Here is a 24037-nt window from a genome sequence, read left to right as displayed (position 1 = left end):
CGTGCGTCTTATACCCTATGCACCTTTGCAAATTAAAATAAATATCAATTGCATTTTACTTTGAAGCTATAATGTTTAGATATTCAAAAACGTAAGACTGCTGCTGCCTTTAGTACCTACGTAAATGCACACTACACTCGTGCAGAGTAAAATGAACGTAATGCTATTTTATTTTAAAATGTATATCGTCCATACATCCAAAACAATGTTCGCAAGGTGTGGAGTGGCGTTCTAAAAGCTTTCGCTAAGAAAATATTGTTTGAATGATTTTTAGTTGAGTATAAAGCGCTGTAACTGCGCGTAAAAATGTCTTCTTGTCCAAAGGCATCCATTATGACTATTTGTTTAAAATTCTCATTCCAATGTTTTAAAAAGATATCCAAAAATGAAATGTTTCTGTAGTCAATTACTTAACATATACATTATATAATGTCGAAAAAGATAGATATAATAATTAGTTGTGCGTATATATTTTTCACTTAGTGCGTACATCAGGTATTAAGGCCCATTTAAACGTTGCAAGTTTCTTGTATTTTTGCAATAATGTTCTTATCGCAAAAGAAGACGCTGCGGTTAGATGTGGGGCTTTGTATGTGGATACTGCTAGTTATGATAAAAATTGTTCTATTGACGTTAAAATTGCGTGTTACGTCGATTTGTTTATCTCTAAGTGATTTTCATAGATATAAGACGAACATGTGAAAACTATTGTGTTTGCATCTTCATTTTCAGGTTTACCACTGACCTCTTTTTTAACCCACTGGACTGGCTGTTCTTATACAAATGACAGCTAGAATCTTGTCCCCATTTTAAGCGCAACATTTGGCATACGGCGTAATTTGGAACTTACATATAGTGTTTATACTAATTCAAATATTAGTTCCTTGGACGCCCATATTGCAGGCTTCACACCGTAACAGCGCAAAAATGGCGTTAATAAATTCAAAAGAGAAAAAAGCTACAATAATAGTAAAGTTCAGTGAATTTGCCCTGCGGCCACTGTACATTGCGACACTATACTATGTGAAAAATAAATACATATTTTAATTTATTATTTTATACGTCACTTTTTTTAAGTACGATCTGACTTGTTAAAACTTAATGTAATTTGTAAATAAACTAATTTTTTAAGTAATAATGGTATTTTTATTATTTTATATAGTTCCTTATTTTATATAGAGTAGTATTTCTTTGAAAGTGAAATAATCGTTGTAGTAACGTTTATTAGTAGATATCGCTATTAAGATATGATTGAACTAAGTTAAATATTATCAGAAAAGAAAACGTCCACAGCTTGCCCATAGAAGAAGAGTCAGAACGTACCGGACAGATATGTTTTAGTTATTTTTATGCTATTATCAAAGTTTTGTTTAAAAACTTATCATCCGTTTATAATAACTTGGGGAAATCTGGAAGAGCTGTTATTTAAAGAAGCCAAAGTAAAAAGGGTAAATGAAAAGCATAAATTAAAAATATTTCGTCATTTATTTAGGCATTACATTTTAATTATATTAAGTTAATAAAATAAACTCTGAATTAATTTTAGTTTTCGGAATCTTTGTTCCAGCTATTTTATAATTACATTTTTTATTGCTTACGTTTAACACATTAAAGTAACAGGTAAATTAATATGGCATTTTCGAAAAATCAATGTATAAGTTATTTACAATAAATGTTATAAATTATTGTTACTATAGACAATACAATTAATTGCGTTAATATTAATCGAAAGTTATTAAACATTTTTATTTTAGTCTACATTAAAAACAATATTAATAAAAATTTGTGTAAAATGTTTTTGTTTTTAGGACAGATAATTTAGTAATCTGAAGCTAGTCGGAAGTAATCGGAAGCTCATCGTTAATATTTTGTACATGGTAATACTATATTATGTAGTGAGATGTTTTTATCTTAAGAGGCTCAAATAATTCAAACTTGTCAAAAAAAACAATTTTAATCTAATAAAATTGTAAACAAAACTAATACTTTTTTTAAGCAACGTAATATATGAGTTTCTCATTATAACACTTGCTCAAACAAAAAATAGTATTACTGAAATCGAGACCCATTCCAGCACTGCAGTGGAACCGAAACATCCATTTTGATCGAGCTTTTATTACGGGATTCTAGAGATAATACCATCTCACTGTCAATGTGCATCTAGGTTTAACATAACCTGGTATAATTCTGTGGGTATTTGTAAAGACGTTATCATTTCCAGCTTACATATTGATTTTAATAGGCATGATGACAGTAACAAAGAATTACTAAAATATTGTTTACATATAATGATTATTATTATTTATTTTCAAAGCGAGATTCATTATTATGATGTTACATTTATATAAACAAAATTTTGTACAGCTTGAAATTCGAAAATCTGCGTATATAAACTATTTTTATTATTTAAAAATATTAATTGCGAAGATTTTTGTTATCAATACAAAAGTGTTCCAAATACAATGAAGTCTCGAGTGCGGCCATTACGCCCGGCGAACGTTACACGAGTAATAATTTTTATTAATTGGATTAGCAATTTATGTCAACAAAACCTTCAATTACCTTAATATGCTAGATACTTCTTAATATCTTAAGGCAATTTTTCAAAACTAGTCATCATGCCAATACGATAAAATGAACGAATGGTTCATGGTACGAAATGAGTACGAATGATTTTAACGCGAGCCAACTTCAGATCGGTATTAACTTAAACATGAAAAGTTCAATACCTACTAAGCTTACTCTCCCTGTCTGAATAGCCTTTAGCACTTTCCCTGTCTGAATACTTTCCGTTGTCGTATCTATGTCCATTTTGCCGGTAAGGCTTCTCACTGGCACTGTAGTGTATTTCCGATGGGCCGATGGTCTTGGACCAATGGTGGGTCCAGTAGAACTCCTCGGGGTGGCGGGGATAAGGGTTCTCTCGGCAGAGCACTACGCAGTAGATGAGACTGCCGACTAGTGTGATGAAACCGAATATGAGGAAGACTATACCCAGGATCCTGTAAGAGAAAAGAATAGGTAATTAAATAAATAACCTGACCTTTTGTATAGTGCAGAATGGCGCAGTGGGCAGTGCCACTGCTTTCTGAGTCAGAGGCTGTGGGTTCAATTCCCACAACTGGAAACATGTTTGTGTTATGAACATAATGTTTTTCAGTGCCTGGGCGGTTAGGTATCTGTATCAGTCATCATCATCATCACATAAACCCATATACAACATCAAACTGGCCCTCTACAGTTCACGGGCCTCCTTCCACAATCAGAAGGGGTTATGGCCGTAGTCCACCGGGCTGGCGGGCTGGTTTTATATTTATTATTTATTTATTAGATGGCCTTGATAACCACCGCCTTAGACAGCAACAATTTGACAACGCAATTTGCGACCAGCATGAGGCGTCGTTATGACTGCAAATAATAGTAATAAAAATGGGAAATGTATATGTTTGTTTGTTTTTTCTATTTCCAACCTATATTTTCTACACCGATTTCCTGGAGATGGACAGGGTATTTCATACGGGGAAAATAAAAAGTGCCTGCAGGATTTTTAAAACCCTTATTTTAAAAAACAACTAAGAAAAACTACAGAACACTTTAGAGTTAACTTTTTTTTTTCTATCCAGGATTTTTTACTGAATCGTTAAACAGTTAAATCAGAAAACATGGTCATGAACATATATTTTTATCGCTGTTAAGAATTAGATAGAAAAATTACAAAGATTTATTAATCTATGTTATTCTTAACAGCAAAAAAATATAAGTTCTGACAATAAACCAATATGGGTCAATCAGAAAAAAAATTGCATAGATTCTCTGCTAACTTTACATTATTTTTCACTCTGCCACAATCATATGGTGACCGCTAAGTAAATTATAATTACATTTTTCGTTGCATTTGAAGCTAGCGAAACGTAAGAAATAAAGCCATTATTTATTATTATTTTTATTCAGTCAGTTCTTCTCATTTCGTGGGAATCGTTCAGAAATAAAACAACCTTTGAACAAATGTCATATTGTCGTCGCAAATTACACTTACCGTTGGAGGCAGACTATTTTAAAATGTAAATTGATTTTTAATGTTCTATAGAGAATGATTGCGGTAAAGCTAGGTACAGACAGCGCGATACGGTATTTACGCTTATGTCGTATACGAGATCTTATCGAATAGCGGGTAGTTGACGACATATGGGTACATTTCAGCAACCTTAAGTTTGGTTTGGCAATTTGGGGCCCCAAGTTTACTGGTGTATATTCCGTATAACTATTAAATGACAAAAAAAAATCTAAGACTATTGTACTTTCTTTCTTTTCAGACTATATTTATAAGGTTTATTTACAGTTTCTACACCAAAAACCGACTTTTATATTTTTGTTTACTAATTTTTAATTAAAAAAAAACCCCGATTTGGGACGCTTCAGCTGTGGCTACTGCCTTAGTGACAGAGGCGTGTTGAAAGAAAGAAAAATCGTCTTTATTGCCACACATTTGTGTAAAATTTGTATCATTTGTATCATCAATTGTTAAAGAATTAAAAAAAAAAATGTGTGATATATGAGCTGGCTCAGTATAGCTGCATACTCAAGCGCGCAGCACTGGTTTTCAGCCAGCCCCATTATCTTCGTCGTCACTGTATCCTCGCGACTAAACAATAACAAAATAATCATAAAAAAGGACAATAACATAGAATATAATATAATATACAAAAGATATTTTTACATTAACGCAAGCTTATTTACCCCTGAAGGACATCGTGAGATACAAAATCATCAAAGAGATAAATAATAAACAAAATCAAATATTATGAAAATAATAAACATGAAAAACTAAAATAAAAATTTAAATGTTGCACACACGATTTAGCATTTCAGTATTGTGCCGCATAGAATTCGATTAGGCGTATGGGCTCAATAATAAAATTAGGTACCTTAGGTATCTCATCTAACCTAACCTGTACGTAACCTGTTACGTTACGACATACGAGCAAAGTATCATCTTTGCTGAACCTAGCTTAAGGTAGGTCCCTCACGGTTCTTAGGAGGACACTATAGAGATGTAAGTATGAATGTAAACCGCATTATGATCTCGTTTTCGACACAGTTTACCCATTTCACTCCGCTTCTGACACGTGGGAACTGTTTATTGATTCAGCGCTGATTTACTTACGTTTTTTGTGGGCATTTTCATCATAGATAAAATAAAATGGAAACCGTTATAATAAAATAGTGTTCCAGAACGATGTCGCGTAGCAATTGATTCGGGGTACGGGTATACTATAACTGCCTTACTTCCTAACAGGTAAGCTCGTTTACATCTTAGAATGCGTAATCACTTCAACGAGGTGAGATTGCATACAAGCTAACTCGTAGTGGACATACTTGCAGTATACATGTATATATCTACAACATGTAAATGAAAACAGAAATAATACTTCAAAGGTTATACAGATACATTATTTACCGTCTTTGAGACCAAACGCTAATTTTTGTTTCACAGATAAGTCCCAAAGACGGTAATGAATGTACCTCAAAGCTTCTGAGGTATTATTTTGGTACTATTCTCGTGTCGGTATTTTATTTTCAATAGGGTTGTCATAAATAAACAATTTAAAAAGCTTTGTATTAGTTTTTTAGGAAAAATAAATATGCTTCTTCGATTCTATATTTTTAAAGGGGGATTGCTGGTGAAATATACAAATACATAATAAATATGTAATATATAATTTCGTTATTCGGTTACACGTATTTACGCAACGCGACGCGTACGTTCATAATAAAGTAACAGAAGTCACGTGCTTTTAATATTGCATGTAACGTTAAGGTTGTATCTGATTTTTTTTTAAACCATTATTTGGTTTTGGTTTTCGGTATCACAGATAAGTCTCAGAGACAGTACATAATGTTCCTCTATAATCTGTGAAGTATTATTTCGGTTTTTTTACTGATGATGCAAAATGACTTCTCAGATTCTTACCAAACAAACAGCGGTTCAAAGAACTGCAGCACGATGACAAAGCCGAGTGTGACGAGGATGAGGCCCAGGTTCAGCAGCAGCATTAAGCAGCACATGCCCTTCACGTTGGGGCAGAAGGGGTTGGGTGCCGCCATCGCGTCCACCTTCACTCCAGCCTGGAATCATAATAATATATTATCTATCTATCTGTACTCTTTACGTTGAGCCTCGTCTGTTCATTAAAGTTTTTTAATGAGCAGACTAGCAAATAGATAACTGGGAGACGTTAGAAATAAGTAATAGAACGAAAAATGCAATTTTTTTAATTTTTGTCTGTATGTCTGTTGGTGTATAATTTATACAGTGCCGGATTAACCATGTAGCAAGAGCAGCAATTGCTACGGGCCCCGCATATTTAATACCGCTCCTCTCTAACTGACTAACTGATTGATTGAATGACTGACTCACAGACACACACACAGACATCGCCTATAGTTTTTTACTACACTATTAATTAACCACAAAATAGAACCTATAGATAGCAAATACGTATTGTATTTAAGATACGTTTATACGTATTAAAGATACGTATTGAGTATTGAATTGTATTTTTACCACTTTATACTTAAGAACCCATAGCAGGTTAAGGGCTCTCTTAGAGAACTTGCTACGAGCCCCGCGCATGCTTAATCAGGCACTGTATGTATACATAGTATTACCGTGCCCGGGACGCCCAGGCTAGGCGTGAATAACCAAAATATTTTTGACATGGAAAATCTTCTCTAACACAAGACGTGATCTCTCTTATCACATTTCAGGCGTAATAAACTGCAATGCCTAATGAATTTTAAATCAAATCTTTATGTATTAAAAAATCACATTTAGAAGGCAAGATACGACAATTGTTTTTAACATTGTTTTAGTGAGTTATTAACCTGTACCCTGATATGTGATTTTGCTATGATAACTGGTAATATTATAACATTCCCGTGTCTTGGGCGTCACCAAATGTAACCTACTGAGTAGGAACCTACTAAATGTTTTAGCTTACCTTTCTGGAGACTTTGGAGCGGTGTGTGGAGGCGACGGAGGGCGCCACCGCACTCCGGTACGAGTAGACGCTGCGAGGCGCTCGCGACTGTCGACTGCAAACAAACAGGTAATACATAAAATATACCGCCACAGTGTTAAAAGAAGACCATTTATTTTATTGTACCTTTTCATAGTAATTTTAATTGGTCGCTCATCTGATGGGAACAGACAAGCGTTCCCTAACAGGGCAACACTTCGCAGGGTATGCGACGGACACATCCTGCAAAGTGCCGCTGAGGCAAAGATTTAGAAATAAGCATGGCTGTGGTATTACCCGGACGAGCTCTGTGACGTAATGCTTGCTAATTTATTTATATACTTCAATCGGTAGCAATACATTTTTTAATGATATTTTCGGCCCTAACTGCATCCTTTAAGTTAAGACTAAATAACACGCCACGTCACGCTTTGCGTCCTCGAAGCTATTTTTTAAATCTGTATCTAATTATTTGTCATTACGTCCTAGGTTGCCTGCAGGCACGTCAATATTGTACATATTTTCAAAATGTAGCCTGAGTACAGGGCCTATTGAAGTACTGGTAAAAAATATTGACAGCTTTAGAGACCTGCCATGAGTATGTATGTCAATAGGACAAGTGACAACTGACAACTGACAAGAGGCGTCTTTGGTATTTGCTTAGAGATACCAATCTCTAACTAAAAACCTACCTCATACACCTCTAGTCAAAATAGGTAATAAGGCGTAACGTTACGTGATCTACGTAATATGACCATTCATCATCATCATCAACCCATCACCAGCCTACAACAGGGAAGTAGAGATGGCTTCGACCGCTCCACTATTCAAGTTTACTGTATCCCTCTTTCCGCACTAATTTTATAAATGCTAATGCGTGTATGTGTACGGTGCAGAGACATGGACCACCTACGCAAAACAAGAACGCCGCCTAAATACCTTTCATATGCGCTTGACAAATGAGGAAGTCCTCAAGAAAGCAGGGATGCCCAGTCTCTATGCTCTACTGAAGCAAAGACGCTTGCGCTGGCTAGGTCATGTTCACCGGATGGAACCTTCTCGTTTGCCTCGGCAGGTTCTTCTTGGTGAGGTGGTGCATGCTAAGAGGCCAGTGAGCCGACCTCGCTTAAGGTTCGACTGTGCCAAGAGGGACATGGCCGAATTCAACATTGACCATAGACATTGGGAGAGGCTGGCGGAAGGAAGAGATGAATGGCGCAAGATCATTAATGAAGGATGCCATATCTATGACGAAGCTTGGCTTGGTGTTCTTGCTCAAAAAAGGATACGAAGGCATACCACGGGATCTTCAGGTTGTGCCGAAGGGTTTTACTGCCATATCTGCGGCCGTCAATGTCGCTCGCGCATCGGCTTATTTAGCCATACAAAGAAGTGTCGCTTAGACAGTGTTTGAACCGTCTCTCAAGACGTACAGGCCATTGTTATTATTATTATTATTATTATTATTATTAATGCGTGTATGTATGGAGAGCTTATAACAGAATCAGGCTTAGCAAACTATAGACAGTACTGCGCTTTTTTCTTAAATGAAAAGTACATTCCCTCTTACTACTTACTGCATGCGCTGCCCCTCGCAGCCTTCCGGGCCGGACCATGACCCTTTTGGCTCTAGGGTAAATATCCCGTAGGTGGTTAGTACCAACAAACCTCTAGGTCAAATGCATTATCACAAGAATGACCGACAAACAAAACGGTTGAATAACGTTATGTCACACGACTTCGTGACATCCGATTCGACCTTGACTCGGAACGAATGGAATCGTGACTCGTCCACCACTAGCTGTGATGATTCAATAAGCGTTATTACTTATTTGCTAACTGAATTACCGCCCAGTCCACAATTGGTACCTGCGTAAGAAGGTATTTGGTTTACCTACTCAGGATACCGTATCAATTCGTGTAAGTAAATTTTGAATCTTAAAGGAACAGTGTTTTATGCAGATCCCCGGATCTATGATTTGACCAAGTCCGGACAAAACGAGTTTTTATCGTTTTGACTGATTCTCCTTTCGCCAGATTTTTGTTTCCTCGGATTTTTAGTAAATAAAAGTTTTTCACGTAGGTTGAAACCTAGGCTGCCTTTTCTATAGAAAAAAAAAACGTTTCACCAACTCTTAGGTGATAACTATTGGTGAACGGTTTATGTATGCCTAGGAATTTCTTTAGATTACTCTTACTTGGCGTTACTCCTTATTTAAGGAGCGGGCTTTTGATTAAAGTAGCTATGCCTGATTTATTTATACTCCACAGCTAATATACCTGCACATCTGGAAGAGTTTAAATCTTTTTGTTTTATTTATTTTAATCGACTACTTAAAGTACCTTAGCCTTATTTATACTCGACAGCTCATATACCTATAGCTCTAGAAGAGTTTAAACCTTTTTAATTCCGCTACAAGTTAGCCCTTGATTGCATCTCACCTGATTTATTTATTTATTTATTTATTAAATAAATAAATAAATAAAGTTTTCCAACAGACCAGACCAGATCAAATTCAGAAATTTTAAATTCCTAAATTGCCCCTGACGCATTAAAACCCGGGCCATCTAACTTAAACCCACATTGTTCACCGTTGCGCCATGGAGGTGGTCAAAAGACCTTATTGTTATTGTTATTTCAGGTTATCAGCATCTAAGGTAGGTTAGTGAAAAAGTCTAGGTGGAAACTTTAATATTTACTGAATGCCAACTTATTCTTATTGTCTTAAAACGAATCTTCAAACGTCAGTTTTAGTCGATGTTTTTCTATTAAAATAATAATACCATAGGTTCGATAAGTTTTTTATCCTTTTGACGATGGTTTGACATCTTATTTGTTTGTTTGTTCGCGTTAGCATTACTCAGCGTTTTGTAGTTCGTTAGTAAATGTCTTTTTGGTGATTACTTGGGACTTTCTCTTTGAACTGTCTCTTTGAACTACACAATGAACCAATCAAAAGATAAATCCAAGGATTACAAATAGGTTTGTTGGTACCTACTTCACAGCAAAACTTTTTTTTAACCCCCGACGCATTAACGATGCGACGCGGTGTTATAACTTTGACGTGTCTGTGTATGTGTGTGTGTGTATATGGCTGTCATTGTATTACCCGATCGGATGATAAAATATTGTTTTTTTGTGTGATAGGTAAATTAAATTGATGTTCATGAAAATCGGTCCAAGATGGCCGCCGCAAAAAAATGGTGGATTATATATATTGTCACGATTCCCTCAATATGGGTATCAAATGAAAAGGCTTGAAAAGTAGAATACTATGCACAATGACAAATTCCAAATCCAAGATGGCCGCCACCACAAATGGCGAATTAATATTTTTTTTTTACAATTCTGTCAAAATGGTTATTAAATGTATGGAGGGTAGAGGTAAGGAGAGTCATCTTATATGGGAGAAAAGTTGAAAAAGTGTCCAGTTGTATGCGCTAAATAACAGTTCAAAAATCCTCCACAATGGCGCTGGTGGATGCACAGGGTATGGTATGAATGTAGCAATCGTAGATGAATTGAAGTATGCCGAGTTAAAAAATTTAATGTCATTATCGACTAAAGTAGTTAATTATTGAGAATTACAACAACTTACGTTGTACAAAATATTGTGGTAAATATAACCTTACTTCCTTGTTTATTTTTCAAGCCTACTCTTACAATATTTGGTTTGACGCTTCTTTTAAGAGTTACCTTGATGCAAATGTGGCGCCATCCTAATTTAATACATTTTGACGACACTTTTTCATATACACAGATGATCCTCCTTACCTCTACCCTCCATAATTAAATGAAAGGGTAAGCAAATTGAGTAGTAGAACAATGTATACAAAATTGCAATAGGAGGAGAGACTTATCGAAGTAGCCAGGAAACTCATTTTCAAACAAAAAAATGTATTTTGTTAGCTCAGTACTTGTACCTAATGATAAGCAATGCTTAAGTATCTTAAAAACATATAACCTTATTAATTAGTAGTATTTTTAGATATATGTTATGCAGTTATATTTAAAATGAAATTTATGTTGAAATTATCTGTAAACGTTGTGAAAACTTGGAATAAGCTAACATTCACTTAGCTCACAACGTAGAAACTTGGACATGAAAAAATTTATTAGCTGTTGGTTTTCCTAATTAAATAAATAAATATAGAACCCTCTTTCAGCCATTATTGCCTGCAGTGCATTATGTAAAAATACAGTGAAAAAGCCACGTGCACGTCACACATACCTATATTCTTATAATTTTAATTGACAAAGTGAGATGGCGATAACAAAAGATCACCCAGCTAATTTGTTGTAGGCTTCTTCTTAGACCGGGTGCGTTTATAACTCCCGTAGCTTTATTTTTAAGTTTACGAATACATTTTTTATCTAATGACTACGAATCTGACTGTTTACTGATGTTAAAAAAAAAAAACTTAACAAAAACTATAAAAATGTTAAAATATATTTTCATTATGCATTATTTTATTAAAAAAAAAAACATTATACACTACAATATAACGAAAAGTTTATTCTAAAATTATAAAATATGGACGATAGATCTATAGATATGGACTTATCTAAAAGTGACCACAACTTAACATTGCGCATACGTTTAAAGAATGACATGTGCATAGAGTCGATTTATGAACATTTCACTACATAACATAACTCAGCTAAAAAGTTTACCTCTACAAAAACTGACGACACGTTAAATTTGTTCCTTATGTTAAGGCATAAAAAGGCTTGGTATATTAAATGACGATTGAAAAATCGGTCTTTAATCTAAGAAGTCGGCTTTTTACAAAGAACAACTGTCATCTCGTCAAAAAACCGTCACAAAAAAGGCACTGTTGATGACGATTCCTTAAGACCAAATTACTTAATGGAGTCTCGAAGGCTCTAACGTCACGGGTGCACGCCGAGGACGCGAAAAGAAAGTAAAAGATGTAGCTCAGTCGTGGGAATTTTAAGTTGCACCTTTTAAATCAATGCTTTTTGTATTTACTTTTACAATTCCTTTATTTTCTCCTTCAATTTAGTTTTCGATTAGAACTACGTTTTTACTAGTGTAGAAAAGACTTTTTTATTTACCTTGGTGACGAAGGTACTAGCTAGTAGTTCAATGAAGCACGTAAAGCTAAGAATAATGAGGTCAGCATTATCACAGGAAAGGACGTAGGTATTTTAATAGTGTTTTTTACCTACACTTGGAGGAAATATCAATTTTATAAATTAAAAATCCTTATAAAAATTTTCGGAACCGACAGAATTTGAACCTGCGACTCTCTGGCAGTCGCGGCCCGAGCGCTGCCGACTCCGAAATTAGTATATTTAAATTAATTAATTTCGGCATCAGCAATTGGAGAGCTGAGCTGAGCGATTGCATGAATTTTAAATAAAAAAAATTGATTTAAATAAAAATGGTATTTTGTATGGATTTCAAAATACATATAAAAATACTGCTACCTGGTACCAGCGTCTCCCTGTGACTTATTTAACGTCATCTGTCTACCTATTTGGAAGTATACTAACGCTGCGTTTTCCGATAGGGATGCGGGATTTTGAATTTTCTCATCAGGTGTTCTAATCCGAGCTCAAAGGTCCCTTTAAAAAAGGTTTCATAATTTCTTTAATAATACTGGCACATGATAATCCAGAGGCTAAGACCTCAACCTTGTTGTCCCATAATAACTCCAGACTTTTAGAGCGTCAAAAGCAACGAGTACTTTAGTGTTAGTAAAGTGAAGCACAAACCGGATTTTCCTTACAAGGCATAAAAATAGGATATTAATAACCACTAGATCCCATTATATATTATATTTATCCTCCATCTTATCATTCAATACTTCGTAGCATATTCAACTTCATCTCCCTAGTTCAGGCAATCATATCGTTTAACGGCATAGTGAATTCATACTATATATATATTCTAATATAAATAGATCCTCCGACAATGCACACATCGCCATCTAGCCCCAAAGTTAGCGTAGCATATGATATGGGTACCTACTAAGATAGCTGATGAATATTTTTATTTATATAATACACATAAATACTTATAATTTACAGATAAATACCCAGACACGGAAAAACAATAGTTTATTGTACACAAACATTTTCCAGTTGTGGGAATCGAACCCACGGCCTTGGACTCAGAAAGCAGGGTCGGCCATCTTACTATGTGTCACTCCTTCCTCTTAGTAGAGGAACAAGTATTAAATAGTACCTTTTTTCTCAATGAAATAATGGTAGTTGCGAGCTCCAACAAATGCAGCGCAACGATGGAATCCTACTCGAGTGCGATTGAGAGTTTACGTACGTTATGATGTACTTTAAAATTATTGATTATTTAGTATGTCTTTATTGGTCTATGTGATACAAAAATACGGCATTACTTTTATGTATAATTATACTGTTTGTTTCCCTTGAAAAGCTAATAAATAAATAAATAAATAAATAAATGTCTGTGTAGGGGACGTTACGCAGGTCCGAATAATACTATAGCTATGGATTAGGCTAATGTATTCATTCATTCATTCATTCAATCACCCATTTATTCATTCAATAATAGCTGATGCAGGCAGCGAGCAGAGTTTCATGGGCGCTTGCGATGAGCCTATTTGAATAAAGGAGTTTGAGTCTCGAGGAATGTTTGTACGTGTATAATTTATGACCCGTAAGTGGATTGGCAATCTCGATATTACATGGATGTGGGTCGAACGGTACTATGTAACGTCGCGGGAGGAGACGCGTTTATCGTTCAGTTTGAGTTTCGAACGCTCGCAATCGTTTTCGAATATCAACGGAAACATACTTGGTAAAGCGAGAAGTGCCAAGAGGCGCCAAATTGTCGAATGCGATAAATAATTCGAGCCTCGATGTTACATTGCGAACCAATAATCATCATCAGCCTTTTATCGCCTCACTGCTAAACACAGACTCACCACGCTGCTGCAATACGGGTTGGTGGGCTTAACTGATTATTACATGCGGAGTTTACCTAAAGGGAGCTGAATATTTCGTGTTTATAACGTATCAGCTAGTTTAAATTGTTTATCCTTAAAATAAATGATAAAGATTTTTTTAAAAGTCACTGATAAATATTTATTGAACATAAACTGAAAAGCAATATAAATAGGTTGGTACCTACCTAATACCTATGTCAACACCAAGATCATAATAAAATTAATCGAATTGACCTCACCTTCGTTTAATTTTGTTATATTTTTTATTACATGAACATTTCGATAGTTGCCCTGTCTGTAGAGAAAAAATAACTAGATCCATTTACTTACAGTGTTACAGTGTTTCGATGAAAAATGAAAAAATGCTTTATTGTCAAAAAGAAAAACAAAACAGAAAGAGCTATACTCGAAAACGACTTCGATAGCGAGCATACAAATCTCATCCTACGGGTACAGAATACTAAACGAGACTCGAGCTATTTCGAGCTATTACTTATATTTATCGGCGGAGTATTGAGCCATCCTAACAACAGTACCTATCTACAAAGTACTGAGTTCTCATTCTGAAATAGCAATTACTCGCGAAATTCCTTTTTTATCGCTAATTATGCTTAGTTACGACCTCCCTGGCGCAACGGTGACCGCTGTGAATTTAACTAGGAGGTCTCCGGTTCGATTCCCGGCAGGGATTTCTGAATTTATTCTGGTCTGGTCTGGTGGGAGGCTTTGGCCGTTATCACCCTACCGAGAAAGACGTGCCGCTAAGCGATTTAGTGTTCCGGTGCGATGTCGCGTAGAAACCGATTAGGGGAATGACTGGACTTCCTAAGACGTTAGCCCGCTACCATCTTCGACCGCTATCATCATTTACTACCAGGTGAGATTGCTAACTTGTGGAAAAAAAACAACTTGCCCTTAGTCGGAAACATGAAAAGACTCACAATAAGTTAGGGTTGTCAATTTTATATTTCATAAATCCAGCATTGCAATGCGCGGTCAGGAAACACTGATTACTATGGCACAGAGAAAACGATATGATCCTAGATTAAACTTAGGACATTAACGAACGCATGCGTTCATACGCGCACACATACACGTGTAAACGTGAATTCTAGTAATTACAATAAGGTAGGGTTGTCAATTTTAAATTTTATAAAACCACCATTGCAAGTTAGGAAAATTATGTTAAAACATAACTAGAAGTTATAACTATTTAATATTATAAGTTACTAATTGTATAAAATCTTAGATAACCTAGTAGGCTATAAGAACCTTAATACCCATATCTTAAAACAGTATACAAAAAACATTACCTTAAAGCTGACTCTAAGAAATTTATCTGTAACTTATAAGTTACTATAATATAAGATAATCTAGAAGAACAAACAAGTAGGCTTCAGGTATATCTAAAAACAATATACATAAAATGATGACCTTAAAAGCTGATTCTAATAGATTTACCTATAACTTAGAAGTTTATAGGTAGATAATCCTAGATACCCGAGGAGAACTAACTAGTAGGCTATAGGTGTATCTGAAAACAATGAACATAAAATGATGACCTTAAAAGCTGACTCTAATAGATTTACCTTTACCTTAAAAGCGTATGTTCAATAATATCTTAAATCATCGGTGCTTCCCACAAAGGCACCGCTACATCCAGTTAGAGCAGCTTATCTCACAAGATTCGCCTTAATTCCGAGCAACGGATCACGTAACGTGACGGTCAATGGAGATGATTTCATCAAATGTTACACACGACACAGACTGGCGTTTTATACGCTGCTTTTGTCCATATATAAAAATTTGCCCTCCCTTTGGCAGTTAGTAAATAAGTCAAAGCATTCAGTACCAAGTAAAAAATAATGGCATGACAAATAAAAATGATTACCACCTAACGAGGTGCGGCACGTGTCAGCTAGTTGTATATAGAAGAAAAATTGTACCTTAGTTACGTACTTATTGAGTTTGGTTTTGTGGTACAGATACTGTATTTTTATTTCGTGAAGGAAAAGATTCAAATCAGCGTGAAAAGGATCAGGATTGTGAAAATCTGTACCGTTTATCCTTTATTTGTCTGCCAAAACGTGAACCCAATAATAACCTCAGCATACGATTACTTTCATAACGGCCGTCATCAAAATGTGCGCTGAAAAATCCACGGACGTGACGGAATATCTCTTTTATGGTAAGAATTTTTACATATTTATATTTACAATTTTTAATAAATATCTAAACGTTCCTTCCATCCTATGAGAGAGAAGGCCAGGGCCTAGCAATTGACATTAATAGGCTGATGATGAAGTATGTATATCTATACTTACAGTAAGAAGAACCAAAATCGGATTCTTTTGTCTGTTAGATTTTTGACCATCTAGGCAATGCCGTGCTCAGAGTTTTTGATTAATTTATGGGTATGCTTTATACCATAAATTAAAGGCCTATTATGGCATAAAACGAAAAAATACTTCTGCTATTTTTTTATAGCATGAGTGGTATAAAAAATAGAGTAGGCAGTGGTTTTGTGCATGCACGAAGTTTACGCCATTGGATCTATGTGATTATTTATTGAAGTCGATACTCATGTCGTAAAAAAAAAAACGCCGCGTTGATACCGCGCGTCTACACAACTCCGCATAAAACAAAACCATCACATTAAACGGCGAGATTGATGGCAAATTACCCATAGAGCATGGTGCAATTGGCGCAACGGTGTATGACTCATCCACACGCGGCGGTTTATTGCTACATCAACATAGTACACACGGTAATGTATTCGACTCGATTGCTTATATTGTCTGAAATTAGGTATTCCAACCGGATTCTGCTGGACCACTAAACTGTGAGTGTAGTGAGGCTCCTGGAAGAAATCTCTTAAGTTTTACCAAAAAAGGTATAGAATATCCGGTTTCGGTATTAGTCTATTGTAGTATATGCGCGCATTTATTCAAGGGAGCCTAGTAAGGTGACATGACGGCATGAGAGAGCGTCATGCCGTTTTTCGTGACGGCATATGGATCGATTTTGCCAAGCCGCGCTATAGATGTTTCAAATCAAAAATAAAGCTCACCTTATTTCAGAGGGTGGCCGGTATGCGGCGCTAGTGACGTAGACCTCCGAGCCGGAGTCACGTGGCGACCCATTGCTGTGATGTCGGCGACCATTCCTGCGTTCACCGCCGCCGGAAGGGGACCGCGTCCGTTCGTCTATCGTCTACAATGAATAACAAAGAAATAATTAGTAAGAGGCATACATTAATAATGGACCTATTTTCGTAGTGAATCTCCTTTAGAATCATGATTTGAAACTCAATGAAACGAAAATGTGTCACAATAAAGTAACAAACACATAAATGTGATAGGATTAAGTCGGCGAGAGATTAAGATATAATACATTACGCATTTAGTTTTAGTTGGAAATGGAAACTGAAAAATAATGTTACATAATATGTAATATAATCGAGAGAACGAAAAACACACTCGTTCTGAATATAATATTTTACATTAAAATATTTAATAATATTTAAGCTTGTTTAAAAATAATAAATCCTATATATAATCCTTGAAACGGCGCGTATTGTGAGGAGGTTCCTCACTCTGGAGTCCTGACCACCGGATGCTTGGGCATTCAAAAGCCCCGCAAGCGAAGGGTGGAAGTTTTTTTTTTTTTTTTTTTTTTAATAGTGTTTTTTAATTAATTTTTAAGCATTGTTAATAATAAAAAAAAAAAAAAATAATAAATGATAGAAAAATATAAAAAATAATAAACTAATATATACTAAAACATACTTATAAATCTTACAAGTACGCTGATACTCCTACGCTATACTCTACCGTATATACGTTTTCTATATACACTTTCATAAAAAGGTAAAATAACATTTTATAGTATGATTGGCAACCCTAGTCCAAAAGCTAGTATTAATAGGAACCTATTTTTATTTTTTTTTCATTTATCTGAAGTTAAAACGACTTACATACTCAAACTTTATTTTACATATAAGTATACTGTCTTTTAAGTTTTTATTTTAATATTTTTTCTATAGAGAGTTGGGTACCTATGATTGAAGACATCAGATGAATTTGCGATATCATTATAGGCGATACACTGTAAGTAAGTACAGTATAATTTATAAATCGTACTGTACTTACTTACAGCTGTTGGTTATCCAATAAAAAGTAAAACCAAATAAAATAACGTGCACCTTCATGATACAGAGTAAAATATTCTATTTAAGTGTACGGTTGGCAACCCTGGTGCAAAAGCTATTAAAGTATTAAATGGAACACTCATTGTTTTGGAACTTCACGAACGTATTTAGCTCGTCACATGCTGCTCACAAATAGCGTATGCATTGGAACACTTACAAGCGATTGATTTGCAATAAAAGTTGTTATGATTCATTATAGCGATGCAAGTTCCGAACATTCAATAATACGAATTTAAACTGGCCTGAAAATTTTGGTTGTGGCCTATTTTGTAGCATACGAGCGATTTATTGCAAAAATCGGCTAAAGAGGAAATGGGTAAACATAGCTCGGAGAACCGATAGGAGTTGGGGTCCCAAGACGCTGATAAACGCATCATCGGTAGACCCCCAATGAGGTGGACGGATGACATCAAGCAAGTCGCAGGGTGCCGCTGGTCCCAAGCGAAACAAGACCGTGGTAATTGAAGTCCCGAAAAAAGACCTATGCCCAGCAGTGGACTTAAAACGCAAACACCGGAAAGTTAGCGGTGCGTCTGCGGAAGCCGAAGCCTTACCTACTAAGCTAACTTCACTTCGCTTTATTTAAATAACCATTTCAAGTAGATTCATTACTGTTTTTAGTTCAATCCTCTTTACAATTTTGATTCTTTGAGTAATTTGTGCAATATTATATTATATTATGAATATTGTGAGGTACTGTATAATGTTCGTTGGATAATTTATCAAGGACAGTTAGAAAAGCAGCGAACCATCAATGAAAATTGTAGAGAACATAGGAAAAATTTTTTTTATGAGAGCTTAAGTTAATGTTACGCCAAAAAATGTACAATGGAATTGTTCTTCTTTAAATGTTCCAAAATATAGTCCGCGACAGCTACGTCTGCATTTTAAGTACTAGTTTGATATCGCTAATCAACGGAAGTTGCAGTAAGCTTTTCTCTGACAAGCGAGTAGCCCGTAGCAGTGGCCGTAGATATTTTTCTCCCCGGGGAAAAAAATATTTTTTCACGCAGTTTTATAAACTCTCAGAGCATTGGTTTTCAAGTGGAAATAATATTAAAATAATAAGTATACGAGTAGTAATAAACGGGTGTAAACTTCTCCTATTCCCTGCTTTGGCAGAACACGTTAATTTTATCCCTTGCCAGGGGACGTAATCGGCGGATAACATTTTTATCTCCTGCCTGTGCTAACTCTGCTGCAGTTTTATCAACTCTTCAAACATCGGGAGTTCACCTACTTGACTTCTGTTGGTTTACCTGATGCAGGTGGACAAGTTAATTTTATCCCTTGCCAGGGGGTATAATTTGGTGAAATAACTTTTAGTGCAGTAGCGTTGCAATAATAGGTTGAGGAATTAACTTTTCAGTGTTATCGCTCCCCGTTTTCATCTCAGACTAGTTGAGTTATATTGAACAGTGGCGATTAATCGACAAACGTGCTATATGGTTACGGTAACGGCATACCGAATGTATTTCTGTGCCATTTTAATCGATACCGCGCCTGATGTGTGGCCGAAATAAATCACTGCATGTTAGTTTCGCTGCGACGTTTACGATATTTCCACAAGCTACGTTGCGCGGCTTCGTTTATATTTACAGAAAGAGTCGCGGCTATGTTTTGGGATTTCAACAGATATAATTCATCTGTACTCATCGTCATCAGGTAATCCAACAGAAGTCACCTGCTGGACATGTGTCAAAGGCGCTCTGCCGCTTGATTACAGCGGCTCCCTGCGACTCGCTTGATTTTGTCCGTCCACGTCTGTACAGTTCTGTCTCAGATAATCATAAACAAAAAAATTAACCTAATTTTTATAAAATGTTTTAACCTACACTTGGAGGAAATACCAAATTTATATATATATTTTTAAATAGCCTTATCTTAGTCGTAAAGCAATCAGGGCCCGATTGCTAGAGAGTCGCAGGTTCATATATGTTGGTTCCGACATTTTTGTTTGCATTTCAAAATGTTTAAAAAAAGTTACCTTTGTACCAAAATAAAAATAAAATAAATCTAAAACGTCTTCGAAACCACCGCTTAGTGTCTAAGATGCTCGCAGCATTGCTTCTTTGAATGGCCAAACTAATTCTTTGGTCAAGTTAACTGCCGAGGGTAACCCCTTTTGACAATTCATTAAACAGTGCTCGAGCCCCCGGTTCCCGCGGCCAAGTCACAAAAATGAAACAGCTAGGAATGTTTTTTCATTAAACTTTACTAATATTATAAATTCGAAAGTGTTGATGGAAGTTTGGTAGTCATTTACGCCAGAACGGCAAAAATTTAAGAATTACGGGAGAAATTTAGCTCAGATATAGATTACCTATGGTAATTGGTACTATAAAGCACATAAGCTAGTTTTTATCTATGGAAAAAACAATGACGGGTAACGTGCCTGTCAATTATTATTTTAATATCATCCTAGACCATAATCTTCTTTCGGTTGTCTGTGCTATAACTACCATCTGCTGTGACCACCAACTCGTCTGCCTAGCGTGATACGGGCAAACTCTCCGTTGGCCTCTCCCAACGGAGAGTTTGCGTTTTCCACGCTAGAGTCTAGCAGTGGACTGTTAAAGGCTATCAACGGATAGTAATCCGTGAACACAGTTGATAGTACCGGTGTCACTGAGGACTTTAAACGTATTGATCTCAGTAAAAAGTTGTGAAACAAAAAGTTTTTTATTTTAATGAATTCTATGTTACCCACCCCGTCGGCTCAGTAAATCACCTTGCCAAGAAAAATCGTACCGCCAATTATTTACCTTTCCTGTATAGTTCCGTGTTGGGTAAACATTACAAACATACATACGGACAGGATGGCTGTATTGATAATAATATTATGTATTGCGGATGCTCGCTGATTTATGCGAAGGAAATAGTCTTGCGTCACTGTTACTGGACGTAAATAAGACTAATGTAGATCTGTTTTTATGTTTCTATGAATTCGAGCTATGCGTACTATACATACGTCTTCATCATCGTATCAACCCGTTACCGGCCCACTACAGGCCACGGATAACTTTCCACAATAAGAAGGGTTTACTGGGCAGCGGATTGGTAGACTCCACGCGCCTTTGAGAACATTATGGAGAACTTACAGGCATACAGGTTTCTTCACGATGTTTTCCTTCACCGTTGAAGCAATTGATATTCTAGCCGAAGCTGTAACCACTAGCTTGTTATTAAATTATTATTTTTGAAGTAAAACTTCTTTAGGCGCGACTATGGAGTAGGTAACTCAGATTTTTTTCTGACGGAAGTAACGCTTACGTCCGAGTTCCGACGTCTGTGTAGTTTCCGCTATTTAAAATCGGTAGTATATGTCGTTTACTCTACGCTTCTTGATTTATACGCCTGCTTATTATTTACAATATTTTCAAACGGATCAATTGTGAATAGCAAAGTGAATAAAAATTCAACATTCAGTTTTAAAACAAATAGTTTATATTGCAAAGTTTTTTGAAAATCTCTAAATATTCTTAATTTATTAATAAATTTTTAATTTATTGAATTATTAATAATTTTTCTGGCGATTGCGACGTTCTATAATATTCATAGACAACTATATATTGACATGTGCTGATCCTACCTTCAATTTTCTATTCTCAATTATTCTATTTAACAAATTAAAAATATTTATAAAATGTGAGAGTGATATTAATTAATTTTAAATAGAATATAAAATGAAATAGTGAATATTAAATAAAATTGCGGAGTCACAGGAACATTTTACTCTTTCATCAGTAAATAATAATAGTTTTACTTCAATCGCAAAGGTTACACGCACACGCTTTTTGGCAAACTGCAAACTTTATTTTCTAGTATTATCTCGGACCACGAAAGTATTTAAGTTGGCGACTGGTGTAACATGTCACCTCTACACATCCCATCGCAACTAATGCTAACGTGTGTGTGTAATTTGTAGTGTGAAAATACTGCTTATGTATACGTTTATTAATAAGGTGTTAAATTTTTTTTAATACAAGTAGTATTTTATTGACCTGTGAATCTATATTTTTTTTCTTATTTTCTTCTTTCAACAAAACAAAACAACGAGAAATAAATTTCAAGGTTAGATAAAAATATTTATGAGTAAAGATGATAGTAAAAAAATAAATAATGTATGAAATGTATAAATATACTCACCGTATATTCCGACAGCGTCCTCTCGGAGGGTGCTCTGTGACTGTCGTTCTCATCCCTCGAAGATCTGTGCAAGTATCCCCCTGAAGAAGGCGAATCCACCCCCGACCGATGCGTCGCAACATAATGATTGTTCTTAACTTTATTCGCCATCTTGGTTTCTCTACTCTACGTAACTTGTAAACACATCTTCACAAACATACATTCCTGGTATTACGAAATTTCTTGACTATTACTTGTATTGCAATCATAGTTTCAGTCTGTTGTATATTTTGTTTGTTTGTTTTTGGTGGAATCTAGGCTTTTTGGTAATATTGCAACGATATTGTTGCTATTTAAACTTTTTTTTAGATCAGTTGATTTTTTTAGTATGTATACACAGGTCGTTTATTAGTCGAAGAGTGTCAGTCAAATCACAGTTTGCGGATTACTGTGTCACGATTTCGTAGTCGAGTTACTGCGTTTCAATGAAATGCTTTCTAACTCCTGGTGGGTATGATCTTGTCACCCTACTGGTGGAATTTAATCAGTTATACTTTCGATCTTGATTCCACTTGCGCGGTGGTTTGTAGGTCGATGGGCCTGCAATAAAGGAATGATTATATTGTAGTTTCATTAGGATGACCATTAAATATATATTTGAAAATGGGACACGGTAGCGTTTAGAAACTAAATTAAGAATGGCAATCGTTTGATGGGGTTTATAACGATAGTTTTAAGCACAACTTGTTCCAACATGAATTTTATAAAGACAGGAAGTTGTACTCTTGTCAAATTTCAATAGTGCTAATAACTGTTGTTTATTTGATTCTCAGTAAAAAATATGTGTTTCGAGTTAGAGTAATGTGTAGTCTGTAGATAAGAATGACATACGAAAATAACATAAACGAAAACAAATAAAATGCAAGACAATGATGAATCGCCGAAATTTTGGAAAATAAACTTAAACTAATTAAATATGCAAAAATAATATAAATAAAAATATTTAGTTCAATAATCTTAGGGATACACTAGTGATTAGTATTTAGATGGCTTATTAATAATTTTAGATAAATCTTCAAGTTCTAGAAGAAGTAGCTGTTGGGAACTCAATAAATTTCGAAGCCAACTGGATTGCCACGTAAGCTTCGTTATTCATCGACTTTTAAACTAACTCTGCTGTATAAATAAATAGGAGGATGGATGTTTGATTTTTTTAATTAGATTCAGTATTCAGCAGTATTGAGTAGAAATATATAGTAGCTAGCCTTCTGCAACTTAGCTCTGCCATTGCTGTGTTTTGATCTGAACGGTGTGGTTGTGTGTACTGAATAACAGGTACATGGCTTAACACCTACATTTTTGGTTGATTACACAGGGCGGTAGTTTATAGCACGTGTTCTTTGCATGCACTGCAAAGTGTTGCTCTTTTCATAGGCCATCTGCTTTGTTCGTTAATTATTAATTATTAATATATAAAAAAATAATGTGTTGAGTGGACATGTCTAATAAAGCAAAAACCTCTCTCGCTTTACCCCGCTGGTCGTAGCTCACAAGACAATGGTTTGCTACCAAGGTTGTCAAGGCGTTGAGTACGAGGTTCCTTAGACTGTCCGAAACATTGTTTAAAATTTGGTAACACTACCTAAAGCTAAGTACGCAGAAAATATAGTACAATTGACCTTTTTCCGCGATAACCTTGAGTAAGTAATTTGTGGTTAGGTAGCGA

General features: G+C 35.4%; 1 protein-coding gene across 2 annotated transcripts in view; it reads right to left on the bottom strand.

Moving 5' to 3' along the window:
• Nucleotides 1–2320: 2320 nt before the first annotated feature.
• Nucleotides 2321–24037, bottom strand: part of LOC120630426 — a 150519-nt gene continuing 128802 nt past the window's right edge. For both annotated transcript variants that reach the window (XM_039899652.1, XM_039899653.1), the window contains exons 3-7: nucleotides 22333–22911; nucleotides 17044–17186; nucleotides 7002–7095; nucleotides 5972–6126; nucleotides 2321–3002 (exon numbers count right to left, since the gene is read on the bottom strand). In XM_039899652.1, the coding sequence (XP_039755586.1) occupies nucleotides 2723–3002; nucleotides 5972–6126; nucleotides 7002–7095; nucleotides 17044–17186; nucleotides 22333–22482 (822 nt within the window). In that variant the 5' untranslated portion in view covers nucleotides 22483–22911 and the 3' untranslated portion in view covers nucleotides 2321–2722. The remainder of the gene's footprint in view (nucleotides 3003–5971; nucleotides 6127–7001; nucleotides 7096–17043; nucleotides 17187–22332; nucleotides 22912–24037) is intronic.

Source organism: Pararge aegeria, chromosome 16, assembly GCF_905163445.1.
Source record: "Pararge aegeria chromosome 16, ilParAegt1.1, whole genome shotgun sequence".
Classification (NCBI taxonomy): Eukaryota; Metazoa; Arthropoda; class Insecta; order Lepidoptera; family Nymphalidae; genus Pararge; species Pararge aegeria.
The sequence above is the reverse complement of the archived record's forward strand: the minus strand, read 5'-3'. Positions and strand labels throughout refer to the sequence as shown.